This window comes from Periplaneta americana, chromosome 10 (genome assembly GCF_040183065.1).
Source record: "Periplaneta americana isolate PAMFEO1 chromosome 10, P.americana_PAMFEO1_priV1, whole genome shotgun sequence".
NCBI classification, from domain to species: Eukaryota; Metazoa; Arthropoda; class Insecta; order Blattodea; family Blattidae; genus Periplaneta; species Periplaneta americana.
Genome location: NC_091126.1, coordinates 55,173,753 through 55,197,382, shown reverse-complemented (window position 1 = coordinate 55,197,382; position 23,630 = coordinate 55,173,753). Strand labels below are relative to the sequence as shown.

The 23,630-nt window shown below is 35.8% G+C and overlaps 1 protein-coding gene across 5 annotated transcripts in view; it reads right to left on the bottom strand.

Annotated features, from left to right (window-relative positions):
* The window catches only part of su(sable) (suppressor of sable), a 123,203-nt gene that overhangs the window by 5,624 nt on the left and 93,949 nt on the right, over window positions 1-23,630 (bottom strand). For 4 of the 5 annotated variants that reach the window (XM_069837553.1, XM_069837555.1, XM_069837554.1 and 1 more), the window contains 7 exons: window positions 16,163-16,412; window positions 14,146-14,365; window positions 10,480-10,692; window positions 8,908-9,134; window positions 7,781-8,025; window positions 2,824-3,062; window positions 310-922 (listed from right to left, as the gene is read on the bottom strand). In XM_069837553.1, coding sequence (XP_069693654.1) covers window positions 310-922; window positions 2,824-3,062; window positions 7,781-8,025; window positions 8,908-9,134; window positions 10,480-10,692; window positions 14,146-14,365; window positions 16,163-16,412 — 2,007 coding nt within the window. The remainder of the gene's footprint in view (window positions 1-309; window positions 923-2,823; window positions 3,063-7,780; window positions 8,026-8,907; window positions 9,135-10,479; window positions 10,693-14,145; window positions 14,366-16,162; window positions 16,413-23,630) is intronic. The other variant, XM_069837557.1, reaches the window with a different exon arrangement.

Sequence of the window (23,630 nt, the reverse complement as noted above, 5' to 3'; positions counted from 1 at the left end):
ACCTTTACAGGTCATAAAAACTGTGCAGAACTATGGAAAAGAAGAACTAATCTTGCTAGTCATACAAACGTACAGACTTCGAAATACTGACCTTTATGTGGATGAGAAATATGTGAAATAGAAACCATATGCAGACCAATGTGTCAGTCATTTGAAGGGCAAGAATAGTGCATGCAGGATTGTAGGAGAAGAAAAGGTGTCATTCCGCATTAGTTGAACAACGCGAGTCTTGAATCACAAGTAACACAAGTATTTACTGAGACAGATAGCAATGCAACAATTCACTCCCATAATTTATTTATTTCTCACCTGTGGATCTGATGTATTGAGCTTCAGTCCAGAGTAGTCAGGCCGAGGTATTGTGATTGGTACAACCTTATAAGGGATAGGTAGATGGCTTGTTAGTGAAGCATCTATTTCTGTTGCAGGTGTGTGCATAGGAACTGGCTTGAATGGCAAACCCAGCATGCCCCGTAGATCCACATCACCACCAGGTCCTTGACCTCTCAAGTCTGTATCACCATAAGCGTATGATGATGAGGTAGATGCCCTCATGAGCATGTTCTGCCTTAAGTCAACATCCGAACCAGTCTCGAATCCAGTGCTCTGCTGCTGTTGGCCACTGAGGAAACTCCTTAAGTCTACATCACCTCCACCATCTAGTCGACTGTGCGTTGTACTTGTGGATGCAACACCTGGCGATGTTATAGCAGCACTATATATACTTGTACGCCTGTCTTCTGAAGAGTCAGAACGTTTTGATGTCCGTGGGTCATGACGTGTACCATCATATGTGCTGGGTGATAAAAGGGACATGGAAGTCGTTGCATTAGCACTTCTGTTGCGTGGATCACGTGACACAAGACGTGGATCCCTTGCCTGAGTCACCGATGCTTGTCCCATATGTGATGTGGATGATAACCTAAAGAGAATATTTCTTTTTAAATTTAAAGCAGTTATAGGTACACACATTCCTACGTTTATGTCTAAGTAAGTAATTAAACAATCATCATAGTTCAGATCAGTGCATTTCTTCTGGAGAAAAAGGTGGTGAAACTCTGTGTAGAATATACTGTAGTATAGCGGAAAGGATATGATTACTGTCTAGTGCACGGGAATTTTGTCGTTTTTAATCTTCTTTTCGTCCAACTGTAAGACTTTCAGGGCCCTATTCATAGACATTCTTAGCACAGGGTTTCGGTGGATGATCAGCGAACTAACGTTTTTTGTATTCATAAACCAGTGTTAGCGATATGATATGAATCCTGTTTAGCACGCTCGTAGCGCGGGCTAGCAAATGTCTATGAATAGCACCCTCAAAGTCTAAATGGAGTTCAAAGAAAAAGACGTTAAAAACATAATTATTAATACATTTCTTGTTTCCATGATGAAAAATACAACAAAAAGGTGCCGGAACTCCATTCAGGCATGCTCCACCAGAAAAAAAAATCACGTTTAGATATCAAACACCAACAAAAGTCCAATATCAAGTTACAAGAATTGAAGAACAACATCATGATAGAAATACAGGCAATCAGTCAACATGAACTTTTGCGAGTGAACCAGAATTGTTTTCGGAGATATAGGGAATGTGTTCGAGTTGAAGGTCATCACTTTCAACATCATCATTTTTACAGTAGCTGGGTGAGGAAAACTTACATTGAATATGGAAAGTTAAATGGTATACAGCAAGCATCTTTCTAGGTATATCACATTTAGAGACCTATATATTACTTTATAAGTCCGTTAAATTAGATACTCAAATTAAAAAGGATTACTTGAAAAAAAAAATATATATATATATATATATATATATATACTCAATTTTCTCAATATTATATTAAAATACAGCTTACTGTTGTGTGGAATGATGTACCAAGTACTTATTTGCACTTACTATTGCAGAGGTCTTAAATGTATTTCCAACTTTTTTTTTTTGTGTCTGCATAAAAATAAACGTTTCAGAACAGAAATATGCCTCAATTCAACTTAGAATTCTTTTTAGCTAATACCCCAATCATCAATTACCCTTTTATAAAAAGAAAACAAACATATTTTAGAGTCAGCGAATTTTTCAGGTTTTGCATGTTATGGTTTCATTTGAAGAAAAGTGTGTAAAGTCAAAAGAACAGGAAATAATTTAGTTCTGAAAAAATCTAAATATACAGGTTGGAACTGGTTACCATGGACATGCAATAGAAATAGATCAAAACTGCAAATTTCTTTGTCTTAGGTTACACTTTCTACAAATGGCCAGGAACATATGAATTATAGACAATTTTTAAATCAATTTATATCTCCTACATTTATCATGCAAAATTTAAAAAACACAAAAAAATCTATTATATCAAAATTTGACATTTCTAACCATTTTCATTTCATTGCATTTATTGTATTCCATAGATCTTACATTAGCATTGAAGCTTTAAGATGTGAAACAAGTCAAAATTTTACAAAATTACAATTTTTTGACAAGATGAAGCGAGGTCAAGGATTCACCATAGATTACCTGGCATTCGCCCTACAGTTGGGGAAAACCTCGGAAAAGACCCAACCAGATAATTAGCACAAATGGGGAGCATTGCCCTATTAAATTTTAACTACTGTATGTCATTCTTGTGTTACACTTATACCAACTGATATATTTAGAAAGAGAGAGAAAAAAGGGGAATAGTCAGCAAATTCAACAAAGGCAAAGTTTCCTAGATTTAATGGATTGCAACATCTAAACTGCTGAAGCTAAATGAGTATGAAATTCATCAAACTGAGGAATTAAACAAAAATGATCATTATTATTGTAAGAAAATAAGGAATAATGCATACCTGGGATCTGTGTTTTCTGCAACTTGTGTTGTACTGACGGTGCTGGCAGTACTAACATTCTGTTGGTTTCGGATGCTTGATAACAATTTGCTGACAGATTCACTGATGTCAATCTCCGACAGCTTAATGCTATCAAATGGCGGAGTATGAGTGGTTGTAATGGAAGCCGTTGTAACTGGGACAGGAGCAGGAAGAGGTGGTGTTGTACTGGCTCTTGGCGGAGAACTCGACTGTTGTTGCTGAAACCAAGATTCAAAATTACTTAGTACATTTTGTAATGGGATTTATCGCACATGTCGAATAATTTTGAACTGTCATTTTGTGGCTTCCACTGTTTATGTATTAGTGGAAGGAAATATATTAATATATAATATTATTTTATAAATTTCAGAACATATCCCTTACATATTACGAAACTAGGAGAATTCGTTGCGCAGAGTGATTCTCTAGGAACAGAAGAGGATGAACTCAATCCTGAACAGTGTCACTCTATTACTTTCTGAAAGTTTTGGAGCTCACGCCAACTTCTATAAAATCAATACTCTGGATTTTTTCCTGAACATAATGATGGCAAATTTGAACTTAATTTCCCTTACATAATAAAAGATACTATTTGAAATCTCTTATGTTTGTGTATGTGCTTGGCAACTTTTGAAACCTGGAGCAAAGAAAACCAGCAAAGTAAATTGTGATATAACTCTTCCAACTAGTTTATACTGTATTTCAGGACTGTTCTATTAACTCATCCATGTAATAAAGAGGAAGACACGACTGTGACTAAAGTGCTTAGGGTTAACCTATCATATGTTTCATTCCATTCCATTCCATTCTCTTTTTCTGAAGAAACATGTACCAGTCGACACAGTGGAAAAGTGTACAGTTTGAGTGCACTTGTGTCATTTGTTTACTATAGCCTGTGATGTAGTTTATGCTGTGGGCAATTTTATTGTTTATGGTGGCTGTACTGTTTACTTTATTTTTCCTGAACGTACCCTGATCTGCTCCTCCGTTGATTGGAGGAACGACACGCATCGCCGGCCTCGGCTTGGAGACCGAGCGAATGTTCAGTTGGTGAGAGAATTCGACGCAGTTACGACTTCGAGAGAGAAACAGGTAGTCTCCCGTCTCTGCTGAGATAGTCAACTCATCGTATTACGTGGTTCCGGTGGTCAAGGTGACCCCGCTGATTTGGATAGCTGGGACTATCGTCTGTGTGGTCTAATTCATCGGTGGAACATCGTTTGGATATCATCGCTTTACAGACTAAGGGATGGTCTGTTTCATTCTCAGCATTCCCGATTTTCATATTCTACACTACGAGGCATCATTGACGTCCATAAACCTACAGGGAAGTTCTCTAGGTTCGTTACCCATTAATGTATGTAATGGCTTCCTTGGTTACCGTGTGCTTTCCATGGATTTGAACTTTGGTTCAGCTAAAGGTTGGAGACTACACTTTATATGTCTTATTTGAGCCGAGTCTATTCAGACTGTATTTTCAATGAGTGTTCAGGTTACTCTGTTATACATCGCCTTTCTTACATTCATTTTGATGACAGACATTAATCTTCTCTCTTTCATTATCTCACTACCTTATATTGTTATTAGATTTATAATTCCTTGTTTTTGTATCTTTACATTAATTTATCTCTCTCAGTTTGTTAATATTAAATTGTTATAATTATCATGGTATTCATATTATTTGTGAAAGGCAACCAAAAATACCTAAATTTACGATCCTTTTCCCTTTCCTGGGTTTTCCTCAGGCACGCTGATACAACAAGCCTACCACTGACATTAAAACTTGCGCCACAAACCAGTGTTCGTTCGTGCGCAGGTTGCATAGTGAGGGATCTGTTGTGTTGTAGATGCACTCCCTGATCGATGTCTCGCAGCGAGTATGTCCTAAACGATTCGAAACAGCACTCGTGTCCGCGTCCAATCTTTCACTTTTCAATCAATTATTAATATTCCATCTCGATGTATTGTGTATAGTTAAAACAGATAGTAATTTATAATAATGGAAGGGAAACCAAATATGCGCAGCAGGCTATTGAAAAGTGACGCGCATAAAATTATTTATAACGTTGCGAAGTATTTATGGGTTTAGGTACAGCTTACAGCAGTAAAATTTTTGAAAATATTCAACATTTTTTTCCTCCATTACTGTATCTTATACAGTAATGAAAATTGGTATGTGTAAAACATTGTCCTTCTGCTATATTAAAAAATATTTTTACGATTTAAAAAAAGTATTTATATTTTTTTTACAAATTCAAAATGGTGGCAGTTCACTATGCAGTGATGAAGCGTTTCCCTCATAATTCATACACTTGTTAACTTTTTCATGTTCTCTCTCTTTTATTTTATTACTGAATCATGTTTACAATATCATGCTCTTTCAACTATATTCCTTAATAAAAAATATATTTTTTTTTTATTTTGTTTTAGAAGAAAGTACTGATACTTGACCATTCTTTTAAATGAATTTATTTTTTATCAGACAATCTATCAAAGGTAGAGAAGTAATCTTGCATCATATTGTAGATATAACATGCGTAAATACACACAAAAAATTTCATCACAGAATGTTGGATAGTGTTTGAGTTATGTGGAAAATGCTTCATCACTGCACAGTGAAATGAATTTTGAAAAAAAATGTAAATAATTTTTTTTTTAATCGTAAAAATATTTTTTTCATATAGCAGAAGGACAGTTTTACACATACCAATTTTCATTATTGTATAAGATACAGTAATGGAGGAAAAAATGTTGAATATTTCCAAAATTTTACTGCTGTAAGATGTACCTAACCCCTCACAACAGAAAAAAAAAAAGAATTTAAGTAGAAATATAATGTTGTCACATCAACAAGGAAGCTACGGGAGTTTTGGCCAGCTTGATAAAAAACGTTTTGAAGGAAGGGGCAGTGTCATTGTCTACCACAGTTGGAGTCCAACTAGTGAAACCCGGCCTAGCAAGCTGATCGTATAGTGATGACATCTCCCCCTCCATGGTCACGTGAGTATTGGAAAAGTCGAAGGTCTTTTTGTAGTTGATCGAGCTATAGTCTCCAGCAAAAATTTATATACTGGATCATGTATGGAATTGGAATTTATGGGAGGAGAGCACTATGGCTCAGCACTGCGACTTGTTATGGTCTATTGTGCTAACCCTCAAGCTAGGTGCATTTTCAAACCTACACCGGCTGACTACACTAAGGTTTGTTGTGTATCCAGGTTTCGAGCAGAAACCCCACCCCCCTCATCCCTAGGCCAGCCCCCTCTGTGCGTCGCCAGCAGGCGATCGGGGAATGCTATGTGATGACGAAATGGAGACTGTATGATGTAGATGCATAATATGGGGACGGGAGAACCCTGAGAAAAACCCCACCTGCGATCTTGTCCGCCACAAGTGCAGTAATATATTGAATGAGATGATGACATCACCCTTAAGAGAATTGTGACCGATTGTTTTCCCCCTGTACTCTTCATATGGTTATACCGACTTCTTTTTCTGAGTCACAATAAAAGATTTGTCTCGCTTCACTATGCATTACCTTTCCTGTCTTTGACATGTTGAACTGCTCGAGTATTAGCTGAGGATACTTGTGGATGAAGATCAGGGGCATATTTTGTGGGGTACCGGCAGTAGCCCAAGGAAATTACAAAAGAAAAAGTTTATAATATAACATAATGTAATAATTTTGTATTATTAGTTTTACCATAGTAATTAAAATTAAAGTAAAGATATATTTTGTGTAATAATAGGGTCAGCGGTAGCCCAAACCCTTTAACCAGTATACGCCACTGATGAAGCATGACATCACACACTAGTTACAAAGTTCGCTGAAATGTTTTCCCATTGTGTCGACTAGTAAGTAGTTGGAATACCAAATTCATTCTCTCGTCAAGATATAAATTCTTGATATTTCCTTAATTATCCTTCAAATAGGCCTGAGATTCATAATTATAATAATTTTGCTTGTGGTCTTTAATCTGTAGTGAACTGTGTATACTGTATTCGTTTAAACAAAGAAAAATATTTCCTGAGAAGCTGCTTCTCACTGCTGATCACAACTATGAAATGATATCAACTAGAGTGAAAGAGAGTTAAAATGATGATATTTTTAAGAACAATTTACGAGAGTTTAAAAAGGTGTGGGAGGTAAGTTCTGAAAATATTCCAAATACTTCCATACAAATTTGAATAATTTCAAGGGAAAAATTGTTCCGGGGCCAGGTATCGATCCCGGGACCTCTGGTTGAACGTACCAGCACTCTTTCCAACTGAGCTACCCGGGAACTCCACCCAACACCGTCTCAACTTTTCCCTTTATATCCACACAACTCGCGTGGGCTGACGGGTAGCTCAGTTGGAAAGAGCACTGGTACGTTCAACCAGAGGTCCCGGGATCGATACCCGGCCCCGGAACAATTTTTCCCTTGAAATTATTCAAATCTGCTTTACAGGGAGCCTTACCTGAAAGACTAGATTTGCATAATATATACGTCACTGTGTACGTTAACAGAAAACCACAATTCCAAGTCACACAGAGTTTGTGTGCACTCGATGTGGGTCTCCGGCGTTTCGTCAGCCCACGCGAGTTGTGTGGATATAAAGGGAAAAGTTGAGACGGTGTCGGGTGGAGTTCCCGGGTAGCTCAGTTGGAAAGAGCGCTGGTACGTTCAACCAGAGGTCTCGGGATCGATACCCGGCCCCGGAACAATTTTTCCCTTGAAATTATTCAAATCTGCTTTACAGGGAGCCTTACCTGAAAGACTATATTTGCACTTCCATACAAGTTCTTCTACACACAGATTTGTATAATTTTTAGAGCAAAAAAAAATGTCATAATGAAATTAATTTCATTTTGTCTCTGCCATGGGTCAGTTCTAGTGTCTGGAGAGCTGTTAAACTGCAACAAGCCTACAGAACACCGCGGAGTATGTCTCACCTGTTTTGAAAGGTTTTTGAGCACATCCGCCAGACTGGCCTCCTCCTCATCACTGGAATACCAATTCTCTTCCTGCTGTTGCTCAACATCTGCATCCTTGCCATCATCCTCCCCACTCTGGTCCTGACTACTTGAATCAGCAGCTTCCCGCTGCTGCTGCTGAATTCTCAAGAAGAGTTCTCTCTGCTTTTTCGGCAGATTTAATGGGAGTCCTCCTGTCTCTGTGCTGCAGCTGCTGTTATGATCTGTACATATTAAATACAAATTATTATTTGCCAGTACTTTCGAAGCACGTGTTTTACATGCTACATAATGTTAACGAGTTAGTTTTACATGCTACATAATGTTAACGAATTAAACTAATGATTTTGTAATGGAAAAATATGTAATGATCGAAAGTTGATACAGACTATTCAGTGTCAACTTCACCGTGTGCATTATTGACGGAATTATTCCGGACAAAAATAATGCCAATAGTAACATACGGCATAGAGATAATATGGGAACACCTCAAAATGTCAGAACTTGAAGCAATAGACTCGGTCAAAACAAGATTTTTTTAAGTTAACATTGGGCATCTCCAAGACAACGCAATCATGATTAGTGTACGAGCTGGTGAAAGAAACCTTCTTTATTGAAGACATAAAAGACAAGATGCTACTGCCATCTACGCCACAGGGAACGAAACACATCCGACAGAGGGAGGGGAAAAGAGCCGAGATATTCGAGGATTTCTACACATCAGACGCCATGAGCGATAGAAGCTGGGCGGGACCTAACCAGGAACTATGAAGTGCAATCACGCGTCTAGCTGTCCATGGCTTCCACCATAAGTTCTGCGAAAAAATCTATTTCCATTAACCAAGTGAAAACTGCGTGTGTAATCTGTGCCATAAGAAATGTGAAAGATATCATTCTGACAAATGCAAAAATCGCACAAAATCATTGAGCGAATATAGTAAAGAACTGTAGTGCACCCAACGAACTTACGCACTTTTGTGCGTGTTTCTACTTTATTATTATACTATAGACGGAAAAGAATCAATATTGGTGACATTAATGGGATATTCTATTTACAATTAAGTAAAACATTTTCTTTCCATGTTGCAATTAACAGGGGCTCTCACCTGTATCAGGTTGATCTTTCTTGCAGCTATCTTGTGTAGTTGACGGAGCTCCTGGTGGAGTTTTGCCACCATCATTCTCCTCCTCGTTGTCATCATCATCTCTCTGATCGTCTATCTCTAACTTGCCTTCTTCGTCTGCCAATTCCATGGTTTCAACACCAGCTGCTTTGCTGTCTTGTCGAGATGACAACCCTTCATCAGAATCAGATGCATGTGCTGGAGAATACCTATGAAGAACATCAACGTAATTTTAATATTTTGATGCATATATTAACAACGGTGATGTACACTGCAGGATACAAAGTGAGTGACTATTTTAGCCACCAGCATGGCTCAGTCGGTTAACCCAACAATGATAAATAATGATAAATAATCGAAGATATAACATGTCAAAACTTTGAAACTTGTTTCCAAGGTTTTTTATTTTTCACTCTGTTGAATTGCCATGGGAACTATGTCTCCTAGAATCATCAGTCAAAGAAGTTTTCCTATAGGTACACAGAGTAACTTACACCTCAAAAATAAACCATGTAACAGTAGACCAACATAACTGGAACCATTTCATCAGCAGATATAGGAGGAAATCAATGTGATCCTCCATTCAAAAACAATATTACTTATGCAAAGTTTCTAGAACGTTCCCAACTTCATGTGTATTCGAAGTAATTGTGCTCATTGAAAAGACAGTTTTATAAAATCAAAAAGAAAAAGTATCAGTTAAACTGCTATCATTGTAAATTTAAACACCGTTTCTAAATTATAAGTAGGCCTATTGTTTCTATTATGAAAGAAACTTTTATTTCACTTACGAAACCATTCACTATTTCTGCCAGACACTTGATAATTTATTATAAAGAAAATGTTATGCTAGTTGTTATATTATAACGTTCAACTCCTCACTATAGAAATTAATATATCTCGCTAACAACTTTTTACCCCAAATCTGACTTTTCAGGAATAGCTCCCTGTAAAGCTGACTTGAATAATTTCAAGGGAAAAATTGTTCCGGGGCTGGGTATCGAATCCGGGACCTTTGGGTAGGCACGCCAATGCTCTACTGACTGAGCTACCCAGGAATGATACCCAGCCCCGGAACAATTTTTCCCTTGAAATTGTTCAAATCAGCTTTACAGGGAGCTATTCCTGAAAAGTTAGATTTGTATAATACATGTCACTGTTCGTTAACAGAAAACCACAATTTAAGTCACAGGAAGAGTGTGCACTCAATGTTGGATAGAGCGTTGGCGCACTCTGCCAAAGGTTCCGGGTTCGATACAAAGCCTGGAAACAATTTTTCCCTTTAAATTATTATTCAATTTTTTACCCGATTCTATAAATTCTTGGCACTAAAGGAAGTATCATTTTTTATTCCTTGTTCTGTAATTGATTGATTGATCTATTTCCCTATTTATTTATTTATCTATTTACCGATAAATGATTCATGATTTACATTACGAAGTCTCATTTGAAAAAAAATCTCTACTGCTTCTGTAGCTCCGTACACATCAAAATATTCTTCAATAATCAGAGGGCAATCAGTTTTAAAGTATTAAATTGCTTTCATATACTCACCCAGCTAGACGGTGGAGATTTATTTTCCTTCTCGTTTGTTCTTCACCATCAGCTAATGTCTTAGTTTTGCCACGACGATGTCGATGGCGATGATGTCGTACTTCCATGCTTCCACCTGCTTCATCCGCACTGCTTAGTGTTTCCTGGTAGAATCGCATTTTTAACTGTTGCAGTTGTTCAGAGAAATCACGGTCCTGGTAACTTGCAGTTGGCCTGTGCAACACACATATGCATTATCATTAATAATAAAACTATTTGTATGGAATTTATTACTATATTATTTTTATAAAGTATGAAACTATTTCCAAAATTATATTACTCATTGGGTTTAACCAACAGAGATCACATAACACCACAAAGTCCTTATTCAAATACAGTAGAACCCTATTATATCACGACTCAATATACTGCAGAATCTGATATAACACAGGAACCTTTATGTCTCTTGTTATTTTAAAAATGTTATTTTAAAATCGACTTTCACAGAGTTCGCGGAGTCTAGTCTTTGTTCCAACTTCTTTCATTCACGTTGTCCACTTCCAAATTTTCAAGGTCTTTTTCTTCCATATAGTATTTCCATTCTCTTTTGTTGCGACAATACAATACATGGGACTGAATGTACACTGGAGATGCCATTATTTTTTACCTGTCCACCAGCCAGTTAGATTATTGTATTTTCATTTAAAACTCTGTATCTTTGTGAACTGTATTCCATCCCTTCCAAGCCCACCCTTTCTTTTGTACATGCAATTCATTCTGCTATTTTAATCTTGAGTGCAACATTACTCCCTTATCAATTGAGAACTGCTGCATTGAATGTGTAGCGAAAGAGGCAACTGATGCAACTGATAACATGGTGAAAGAAGTTGTAATTCCAGAGCATGATATGACCATCGCTTCTAAGAGTGCTAGAAACAAGTTTGCAGCAAAATTATATTGAGGATGGGTAAACGCTGATCATGAGCTTCCTTTTGTCAATCTTTTAACTGACACAGAAATTGCTGCTTCCGCAAGAAAACTGACGAATGTGTAAGTAAACTGGTAGGCTTACATGTTGATGAGCCAGGTGTTTCTGTGCCAGGAGTGAACGTTAAGGAAAATAAGTGATGGGATGAGATAGATGAAACATCAGCCAGACTGAGAATAGATTCATCTCATGTATCTTGCCACCACTAAGCCGTATGCTTTATGAAAATCTTTAGGACAAGTTTACCAAACTAAACTGAATGACATGAATATATGAGAGTATTGTGCTGTAACAATTTTAATAAAACTGTAAATGCAGTTAATTCAAATTATTTTCGTGTTAATTTAGAGTACAGTAGTTAACTCACATTCACTTAGAAAACAAGCTTAATTATACCGTGGATAGGTTACAATGTGGATGTAAAACATGTCCTTCCACACCCACGGCATAACCAGGTCTTACTGTACAAGAGATTTCAACATTTCAAAATGTTACATATTTAAACTAACTAAAGTAAACCCAAACTTTTACATGAACTCAAAAGTGACCATCTTAACATAGTTTGTTATCTGCAACTAGAAAGAGGACTATGTAAGAATTTCAAAAAGATGTCAATGTATGATTTTGTGTTCATTAATATTTATTTAAATAACTTAAATATTAAAAAATTGTTCCTTCATGTTCGTTATAATTATCATTCTTATTAAGTAGAGGGAAATATATAAATAATATTAGTAATAATTTTATTATTATTATTATTATTATTATTATTATTATTATTATTATTATTACTATTATTATTAAATATAACAAAATAAAGTAAATTAATCTGCATTACAGGCCATGAAGCCACATAGGGTAGGAGGAGGTTAAGGCTCCCATCTGTAGATCTGTACAGACAGTAGGATTGTCATTTAATATTATACAATCAGATAAGTGAAGATGAATAGGCCACATGCTAAACAAGTCAGATGGAACCAATGAAAAACTTTCTTCTGAGTGGATGCACAAGGAAAGGAAGTAAAGGCTGATCAGAAGTATGTGTACAAAAGACGAGAAGACAACAAAAACCGTGGGGTGAACAATGCTACTACTGATAAATGGTAAGGAAAACAGATGGTGCCATCTAAAAATGCTCACCTTAGTGGAATCCACAGGTGAAGAAAAGTAGACGCTAACAGCGAAATACATGGAAGAAGCAAGCCAGGTGAAATGTGGGAAGGACATTTTAGCTAGAATAATACTCACTCAGAAAACATACTTTGTTCCCACAGGAACCATGAACAAAAGGAATATTTATTATTAAACATCTACTCAATTAAGAGTATGAATTTAAATACTTAATAATAAAAAAAATTGAAATAATCTGGACAAAGAAATTAACCATAGATTAATTTCAGCCAATAAAGGATATTCTGGACCTAGAAAGCAATTTCATTCTCGGTATCTTAGCCTCCAGACGAAGATAGTTATTAATAGTTATTATAGTTATTAGGAGAGAAAATAGTTATTAATCTTTGCGTAGCCCCGGATGAAGACCAAAATATATCAAACTTTGAGACCTGTTGTCGCTTATGATTGGGAAAGCTGGGCTTCAATAGGAACACACAAAAGTAAACTCAACATTTTGAAAGGAAAATTTTTGGCCCAATATAAGAGATTGGTAACTGGCCTATCTGACACAATAATGAACTGTATGAGGCTTATAATAGCACTGACAAATGTAATTAAAATAATAACAATTTCAAAAATTAGGGGATGGGTCACCTATACAGGAAAAAGAAGACAGATCCATGTACAAAAGTCTCACTAACAGTAGGTAAAAAAGAGCTGGACGTCCTAGCATCAGATGGTTGGGTAGTACCACAGTCTAGTATATACAGCCAAGAAGCTCAATACTTAATAAATATGCATCCATAGATAGTTGCTAGCCACCAGGATCACTACTATCGCCTCATCACAAAAACTTTCCCTAGCAGACGATAAAATGTATTGTATTTTCGATATTGTGTTCTTTTGAAAAATTAACACCTTCCTTCCACTATTGAAATATGAAATACATAGCCTACAGTTTACATATTATTTTCATAAAGTATACAGTATAGCCTATTGTATTTTATAAACCATCTACCTGGATCTTTCCGAAGAAGGATAACTCTGAACTATTTTTCTTACAATTTATAGTTCTACAAACGTCTCCTTGTCCCCTATTATTATTCAAATTATTGTGTTTTGGCCATTTACAGCTATTACAACCGATAAAGAACATTTCACAGTTTACACAACTTTACACAAAAATGCGAAATACGGTATAGTCAATGCCTTTTCGATCTAGACCAGGCCGTAATGTATGTTCGGATTTTCTATTTCAGTGTATGGAGCTCAGTGAAATATTATATTATAACTTTATTGCGTATCATTGCTAAGTTTTATTTAGTGTAATGTGTAATGTGTTTTAATCTCAATAGTAATCCACGTGGTTTGCTAGAGAGAATACATTTGACCAAATACAGTATTTACTTTTAAAATATCAGACAACATTGTGCCACTGCAATAAAAATGTGACATACAACTGCAATGTATTGGCTAGAATTATTGAGCTTGGTCTGTTTTTAAGCAACACTTCCATATTTTACCCCCTCCAATCTAATTTCAACTGTACTTTATTCAAGAAAAGAAACATAACCTTGAATGCTCACCTCCTCGGTACTTCCCTTTCTTCACTATGTTCTCTGTTGTCTGGACCACAACGGAATGGCCTTGGATGCCTATTATCTTCATCACCAGAGTCACCTGGTCTAGCACCATCGTCTGCATCCCACTGCCGATTACTGGATCTCCCAGTGAACTCCTTGCTTATGTTACGACCATCCATTCTGGGTGATGAAGGCATTGGTGTCCGGCACCCATCCTGATCTACTTGAAAATAATATTTTAAAGATAAGAATTAAATAACACTCCAACTGACAAATTAAAATGAACTATAACAATTTCAAGTTCATCCTGCACAAATCCCTGATATTACTCGAGACTATCACATTTCATAGGCCTATAATATGTTTGGAAAGAATTTTCAACAAACTAGGTTACATAGAGAAGAAAAAAAAAAGAAGAGAAATTGCGTTCATTTTTTTTTCTTGCATTACATTACAGAAGTTTGCACTTGTATTTTGTTAAGGGCTGGAATATTGTGCTGGATAGGCAGGGAAAGCTTTATAAAGAAATGAATGATCATTATGATTGAACTGAGTGTCTTCAATAATATCGAGCTTCTGCTCCAAGTAATCAGAGGGTGCACAATAGCATCATGGTTAAGGCATAATGCTGCAACCCAGAAAGTCACGGGAGAGATTCCCGATGGGGTCATGGATTTTTCCATCGATCTAATTCTTTCAGCCGCACTATGGCCTTGGAGTTTACTCAGCCTCTAACAGAAATGAGTACAAGGGACATTTCCTTGGGGGTAAAGGCGGCAGCTACTAGAGATGAACAACAATCGAGAAAACGAGAGTAACAGCGCCCGCAAAGCCGAAAACCCGCACAAAAATTTTGTCGGAACAATTTTTCCTTGAAATTATTCTAACCTGCTTTACAGGGAGCTACTACCTGAAAGCCAGATTTGTATAATACATTCGTTACTGGAGGTACGTTAACAGAAAGCCACAATTTAAGTCACATAAGTATTTGTGTGCACTCATAGTTGAGTTCTGGCTCATTTGAGTCTTGTGGATACAAAGGAAAAATTGTGACGATGTCGTGTATAGTTCCTGGGGTAGCTCAGTCGGAAGAGCGTTCACGCACTAAGCGAAGGGTCCCGGGATCGATACCCGGCCCCGGAACAATTTTTCCTTGAAATTATTCAAACCTACTTTACAGGGAGCTACTACCTGAAAGCCAGATTTGTATAATGTTGTATTATGTCGCGTCCTTGGCGTAAAGACTGCTTGTGAGTCTTCCGAGACTCGATATTGATCATCTCCTGTAGTCCCGAAGTCAATAGTTGTTTATACCCGACTGAACTTTTATCTACTTTGGCAACTGTTATATAATGTATTAACAATCAAGTAGCCTATTTGAAACATCTCTACCTTTCAGTGTATAATAATCTGTTCCCCAGTCTTTATTTAATTACTAGGTCCTTATTAAAAGACTAGGAATTTTCTTTTCATATGTTTAAAGTCAAGTGTGCAATCTCAAGTAAAAAGATATTAATATCATGTTGTTTTATGTTTCTTAGAAATGAAAATTTATTTGAGAATTGCTTTTTCTTTATTTATATAACCATAGGTAATATATAATAGAACCAGAACATTTTTATAACTTAGATACTGTCCTGTTTTGTTTTTTGTCTCATTTAAACATTTATGTTACTTATTTCAATTATGTATGTTATTCAAAGTTACGAAATCTTTCCACGCCAACCAAATGCTATTTCGAGAATGACGAGCGAGACTCGAAGCACAGCGAGAAAAACGAACCGAGACTCGAAAGACAAATGCAGCGAACACAGCGAGTGAGAGCAGCAGTTAGTTTTGTTCATCTCTAGCTGACACATAGCACTGACATCCCTACTGCCATTAAATGTCGACTGTCTATAAAGGTGGGAACCTTAAACTCTCGCCACCCTCTGTGCCGATTAGGCCTGTCATGGGGATGACTTTACTTTGACTTTACCTCCAGCTACTCTGTATACCATAACAAATATTTATGAATTACCTTCATTATCAGAATCAGGCATAGGAGTGCCTCTCCTGGCAGGAGACCTCTCCTCCTCTGCATGCAGATTTCCTGCAAGAAGTTGAGCGGGTATGGGCACTTCGATTTCAAAAAGCGAAGGAATTTTCTTGTTTCCTGGTCCTACTCCTTTGTTCCCTCGATTTTTCTTGTTATATACCATCGCAGCTGCTCCCTCACGGCTCAGACGAGGAAAATCTCCAAGAATTTCTTTTGGAGCTGTCTCCAAGTGCTAAAATGGAAAATGACAGAAATGAAATAAAGTTACAGTACAAAAGACAAATATATTAATATTTTCATAATCTTCGTATATTGTAAATCATAAATCTCTTTGTATGTTAAAATTAAAACATTAACTATTGCTTCATTAATGCTGTAAGCTATATTTGAGCACAGCCAAGCTAGTCTTGTCTATAGAGTATATGGCTATGGACTGAAAAGTCACAGGCTTTCCCCCAGGTATAGGTAAATTTTGCAATTATGTTTTAAGGCGAAATTTCCAAAACAGATCATCAGATAATACAACTCCCTAGTATGATGCTTTCCTGACGGAAAAGACAGTCATAAATCATAATGTTGCTAACCATTCACACCCATTCTAGTTGAGATGCATGAAACCTTTCCCTTTTTATCCTCGAGATGCCAACAAGACATACATATCTGGAATAACATGTTTCATCATTTTAAAACTAAAAATGCTCCTCATTCAATAAGAAAATAGTTCGGAGATGAGTTTATTAATTTCTTAACCAATCAGCATTAACACATTTCACATTTAAATTAGAACTCTATCTAGCCCTAGGAACCTCTGTGTGATATTTACTCGCAGTACATTCACTATGACATTGGTTTCAGAAAGAAGTGAAAATATTTAATATTCCAGACAAGTTCTTTCTCCACACATTGCTTTTGTTGTAGTTAAACTATGAAAACTAAGAAAACAAAACCTCAAGCTAGATTGTTTTCGTTTCCACTGACCTATTGTCGTTCTAAGAAATGTATACAGCTGTATGCAACAATGTATTAGCATTTCTTGTTAGTATTTTTTTTTTCAAAGTCAAGTAATCAAGTGAAATATTTCAAAATGTCGTCAACATCTTAATCAAATAGATGTTTAATTACACCAGCGTAAAAGTTTTTCTTATCTCCAAAAATGGCTGTTTTTAATTTATTCAGTTAGGTTTAAAAAAAAATTATGTATGTATTTATTCACAGTGCAAATGGATAAATACCCGGTGGCAGTGGTAACTAATTACACTCAGTAATGACAATTAACAATAAATTAATAATAATAATAATAATAATAATAATAATAATAATAATAATGATAATAATAATAATGATAATAATAATAATAATAATAATAATAATAATGGTAATGATGATAATAATAATAATAATAATAATAATAATAATAATAATATTAACAAGGATCATCCTAAATTAAATGAAGCATGATCACTTAAAATACCATTAAAATAAATCAAATTTCTATCTTAACCCTAAGTTCTAACTAAAACTCTAGATCATATATAGCCAGATAACTCGGCCTTATAGGCTTTGACAGTAACAACTTTTGTCAGGTTTACTATGCAGCCATCAAGTTGTTACATAAGAAGTCACGTCATAATTCCTATTAGTGACTGTACCGCCATCTCGTGTTCGTTTATGATGGACGAGTGGCGATCCTGGCGGTTGTTCTCTTCAAAGTGCTGCCAATTTAACATAGGGATGAGCTATCTGTTACATATATGATCTAGGCTAAAACCCACGAGTATGATATGTCCATATATGCACAAGTACCCGCTGTCAACTCACTCACTGCACTGGAACTACGACACATTTCACTGACACTATCCTGATTTCACTTACTTACTTACAAATGGCTTTTAAGAAACCCAAAGGTTCATTGCCGCCCTCACATAAGCTCGCCATCGGTCCCTATCCTGAGCAAGATTAATCCAGTCTCTATCATCATATCCCACCTCCCTCAAATCCATTTTAATATTATCCTCCCATCTACGTCTCGGCCTCCCCAAAGGCCTTTTTCCCTCCGGTCTCCCAACTAACACTGTATATGCATTTCTGGATTTGCCCATACGTGCTACATGCCCTGCCCATCTCAAACGTAAAATGGTAAAACAACATATGAAACTCTAATGCAGTAATCAAATATGCATTACACATTCACACTTACATAACATTTACTTGATGGTGATGTTGATAATGATGTTATTATGATGATGATTTATAATTACTAGTACTGGTATTCTTATTATAACTTCCTAAGTTACTTTTTAATTCTTTAATTGTTAGAGAACTCTCAAAACTGCTGCAGGTTATCTGGTTCCAGTCTATTTTGGTCTTATTTAAAAACTGAACATTTTCTATGTCATTTCTCTGTTTTCTACATTCAATTTTGTGATTATGATCTGACCTTTCATAATACGTTGGTTTTACAATTCGATCCCAATATCCTGTAGATATTTTACCTTATGGAAGGATTAATCTTCCTCATGGTTTTGTAGTGATAGTTCTTTGTTTCACAAAGTAGCACATGGCTTAATTAAACTCTTTAGTATTTCTCTGTTCTTTTTAACTTTTTCGCTGTGCAGCTCGATTTCAACCCTTCATTTGGAATCCAATAGAATATTAATCGTTATATTAAGTGAATCGTTTTTTGAATGCGAGAAATGTTACGCCAGCAGACATACATCGCCAACTGTGTGAGGTTTATGGGGAAACAATAATGGGTGATGGAATGGTGAGGAAGTGGGGTAGACAGTTTAAGGAAGATTGTGAAAATGTATATGATGAGCCACAGAGCGGTCAACCATCTGTGGTCACAGATGATTTGATGCAAGCTGTGGAAGCACAACTTCGCGAGGACAGACATTTCATAATATCATTGCTTTGTTCGCATTTTCCACAAATTTAAAGATCAATTCTCTACAACATTGTGACAGAATGCTTAGGATTTTTGGAAATTGTGCTCAGGATGGGTGTCAAAAAATCTTGTCACATCATTTGGTTGGGAACAATTCGACCACTAACCTTACAGTCCTGACTTGGCACCAAGCGATTTTCATCTGTTTCTTCATCTGAGGAAATTCCTTAGTGGAAAACATTTCAACGACGATGTTGTGAAACAAGAAGTGAAGACTTGGCTTTTATCACAGGTAGCAGCATTCTTTGACAAAGGCATACAAAAACTCGTTTCCTGTTGTGACAAGTGCCTCAATAATGGCGGTGACTATGTGGAGAAGTAGTGTAAGATGTAAGGTAAGGAATGAAAATGAAGTATTTGGAAAATAATGTTCTGATATTAAAAAAAAATATATATATTGGTACTTACTTTAAAAACACGCCTTGTAGTATAGTAGCATGCAAATTAAACCGAACATGACAATATTCAGCGTTTTCTTTGATTATTGATCTAATAGCTACACATTCTTGCTTAATTGAGTTCTGTAATATAGCAAGTTTTTATTGTCGAAGGTCTGGGGTTTATATTTTTTTGCAATGTGTTAATTATTTCCACTTATTTTCGTTTCCAAAATCATTTAACTCTTTTGAAGACTTATTATTACATTGTTGTGTTCATTCCGACAGCTTCATAAATGGATACAACTCTATGAAAACACTCTAAAATTGTAACATTAGCAGAGTATACTTCTATGACATAAAGGCAAATTGCTGCAGAATGTGATGTTGGCTTAGCTACCAAGAAACTGGATCCATCATGCTCCAGAAAAAAGGAAAATGTGGCCACAAAAGAAAGACTTCACCACAAGATGACCGTTTAATTGTTAGGAAAAGTAAAATAAATCCTAGACTATCTGCTGTTGACTTAACCCATGAGTTAATGGCTACAATTGAATAAACATTCACATTACAACAGTGCATTGTAGACTTTCGGAAGTTGGGCAAAAGACTCGTAAGCCATTAAAATAGTAACTGTTAACCCCTGATATGTGCAAAATAAACGCTTAATATAGGCAAAATTACATAGAAAGTGGATAGTGAATGACTGGAAGAAGGTACTTTTTTCTCATTAATCGCATTTCGAGGTTCATGGCCACTGTGTTACTTATGTTCATAAAGGATCTATGAAGGTTTCATCAGCTCATCTTAAACAAGCACCGAAATATCCTCCAAAGTAATGTTCTGGGGTTGTTTTACACACGAAGGGTTTGGGTTATTAATTCCTATCAAGGGAATGATGAATAGTGACAAGTATATTCGCGTATTGGAAACTGGATTCTTACTGCAGTTGCAGAAATCATTTCCAGATGGCAATGGTGTGTTTCAACAAGACTTGGCAACACTGAATATCATACTGTAGGCTACATCTCGAAAGACTACTAAGTTATTGAACTAGAATAATATCCAGGTACTTTTATGGCCAGGCAACTCACCCAATATCAACCCAATTGAGAACGTGTGGTCAATTTGCAAAAGGAGAATGGCAGAACTAGATTGTTCTACAAAAGAAAAAAGTATTTGTTCCCTAATTCAAGTTTGATTTCACAATGAAGAAATGAAGTAGATTTGTTGAAATTTAGTGGAATCCATGCTAGATAGTGTCAATGATGTAATTACAAGGAAGGGATGTCACATAAATTATTGGGGTGCGTTGAACATCCATTTTATGCTATACTTGTAGTTTAATATATTCAGTATGACTCATTTACATTAATTTGCACACTACTGTATTTTCTTCAGGTTAGAGCTAAGGGTGATTTAATGTGTTCTGAAGTCTACCCAATTTGTGTTGTGTTTTTATATTTCTGTAGTGAATCGTGTTTATGTTGTGATTTTGTACTTGTGTTCTTGTTTTGTATTTGTATTATTACTGTTTTGTAAATGTATTATTGTTTTCTACTTGTGTTTGGTTTGTTTCGCATTGGCATGTTATTTTGTGTTTTCTTTTGTATTCTTATTTTGTTGTGTTCTTTGTGCTGTGTTTTGTATTTGTTTTTTTGTGTAACTTGAGTTTGTTCTATTTTGTATTGCACCAGCATTACCATCAGGTAATCAAGCCCATCCCTAATGCAATAAATAATTCATTCATTCATATGAGTTGCTTATTTCAAGTGCCGAGTTCAATTCCTCATTGGAAGAACATTTAGCAACTTTTACAGTTTTCTGTTGAACTTCGTCAAGTAGGTATTCAACATCATTTAATAAATTAATTTCTAAGAGACGAAATTTTGCAATGGAATTCAGAAAACACGTTTTGTAGTCATCATGCTTAATGAAACAACGTAGGTAAGCAACAAATGTCAGCTCTGACTAGAGCTACGTGTATTTTTCAATCTTACAGAAAAACAGTAGGATAATTTCTCGGATTTCTTGAGATCAGCACCACTAAAACTGGAAAATCTCTGCACTTACAGGGACATCAATGTATGAGCCATGAAAACTGAAATAATCTTATGATTGTAAAATTGATTCGACAAGGTCATATATTATTAAATGCAAGAGTGGCATATCTAGGTTATAATTATTTTCGTAGGTTATTATTTTATGACGCTGTATCAACATCTCAGGTTATTTAATATCTGAATGAGATAAGGGTGATAATGCCAGTGAAGTGAGTCCGGGGTCCAGCACTGATAGTTACCCAGCATTTGCTCATATTAGGTTGAGGGAAAACCCCAGAAAAGAACCTCAACCAGGTAACTTGCCCCAACTGGGATTCGAACCCGGGCCACCTGGTTTTGTGGCCAGACATGCTAACCATTACTCCACAGGTTTGGACTGGCATATCTAACATGCTAGGAATTTTATTAGTGACTCATTTTTGCAATTGAGTTTACTTGATGAAATAGGATAAATATTGTCACGTGAGATGTGTTTTTTTATTATGACCATTTAGAAATGTGCAGTCTGAACATTTCTTGCTAAATGTCAACAATAATTATAATTTATGCTCTATGTAGTGCAGTCCAACAATGCTCAATGGTAATTGTACACGATATTATTGAAAACAATGACATATTGAATTAAAGCAAATAATTAATAAGCCTTTACATTCAAAAGCAGTGTATAAATGATAATGCAATCAAATAATATAGGATACATAAAGTCGGCCATGAGCTAGAGAATTTCTAGTTCTGTACTCCAACAAAGACTCAAGTACACAACATGATATGGTACCAGTATGTCACGACATGATTTTTTTTTACCCGTGATTTATCTAACGCTAATGTCCTAACTCTGCCTATACTCATAACTACATATTCACTAGTGCTCAAAGTTAAACAATTACATTTACAATCTAAAATAATTGGTCATTTCATTTGACTTGAGAAAACCAGAACATCCGAGCATCCTGGCTGAACCTGGCAGGAACAAAGGGAAATGACTCTGAGAACCAGAACTGTACCAGCCAAATCGGGATGTTTAATCACCTTAAATTTATTGCATTTCTTCAACATGTATCTTGCTAAATGCAGAGATTTAATTGGAAAAAAATATTTACAGGAATTTAGCTTATCAATTTAGGTATTGCTAAATAGGCTCATATGGATGTTATGTTTCAGACATGCATATATTTTTATTTCCCAGAATGGCGTTTTGGTGCATTTCGTTTCAACTAAACAACTGGCTAAGTAGAACACTAAATTCTGTTTTAAGAGGTTTTCTTTGTAAGAAAAAAATTATTTCATTTTCACAGTCCTTCAGTATTATTACTTCTTTAATTTTGGCCTCAGCAAAATTATTAATTTCTTTGCTCTTCTGTTCACTTTCTTTAGCCACAGTGTGAATGTAACTTACGAATGAAGTAAGAAGTGACTCTTACTTTGGATTCACAGTTTGCACTCGAATTTAAGACAAGTTTGGTAGGAATATACACAGATTACATACATAGCATATGTAATATGTAAAATGTCCACAGTGAAAGGATGATCGTCGCAACTGAAGGAAAGTAAAATAGCAAAATTGAGTTTCAAAGGATCTTGATTACATTTTGCTGTCAGGACGTATCTAAGTCCTCCGTTCCACAAATTTTCCGACATTTCAAAAGTGTTCTTTAAGGTTATTCTTAATCATTCTGAAATTCTTACAGATACAAAGGTGTTTTTTTAAGGTGTCAGATTTTCTAAATATTTCAACAATATTTTGTGGGACGTGGAACATTTGTAAAGTCCTTTTGCCAATATTGTTGAGTTAGGAGCGTTTGCAAGATTATTGAGATCTCTTGTGAAGATTTCGAGGCTTCATTTCTCTAAAAAATTCAATTGCATTGGCAACACTGATGAAATGCTAACCTTTCGTTCATCTTCTGAATTGAGGCTCAGTTTATATGGGAGGATGTCACCTCAGGGCAACTTCCAAGATCAGTAAACTCAGGAGATGTGTCAGTTTCACATAACTATCTTTGCCTTTGGTGGAGAAAAGTGAGGAAAGTGAGGTGGGCGAGGGTCTTGCAAATTAACACTTA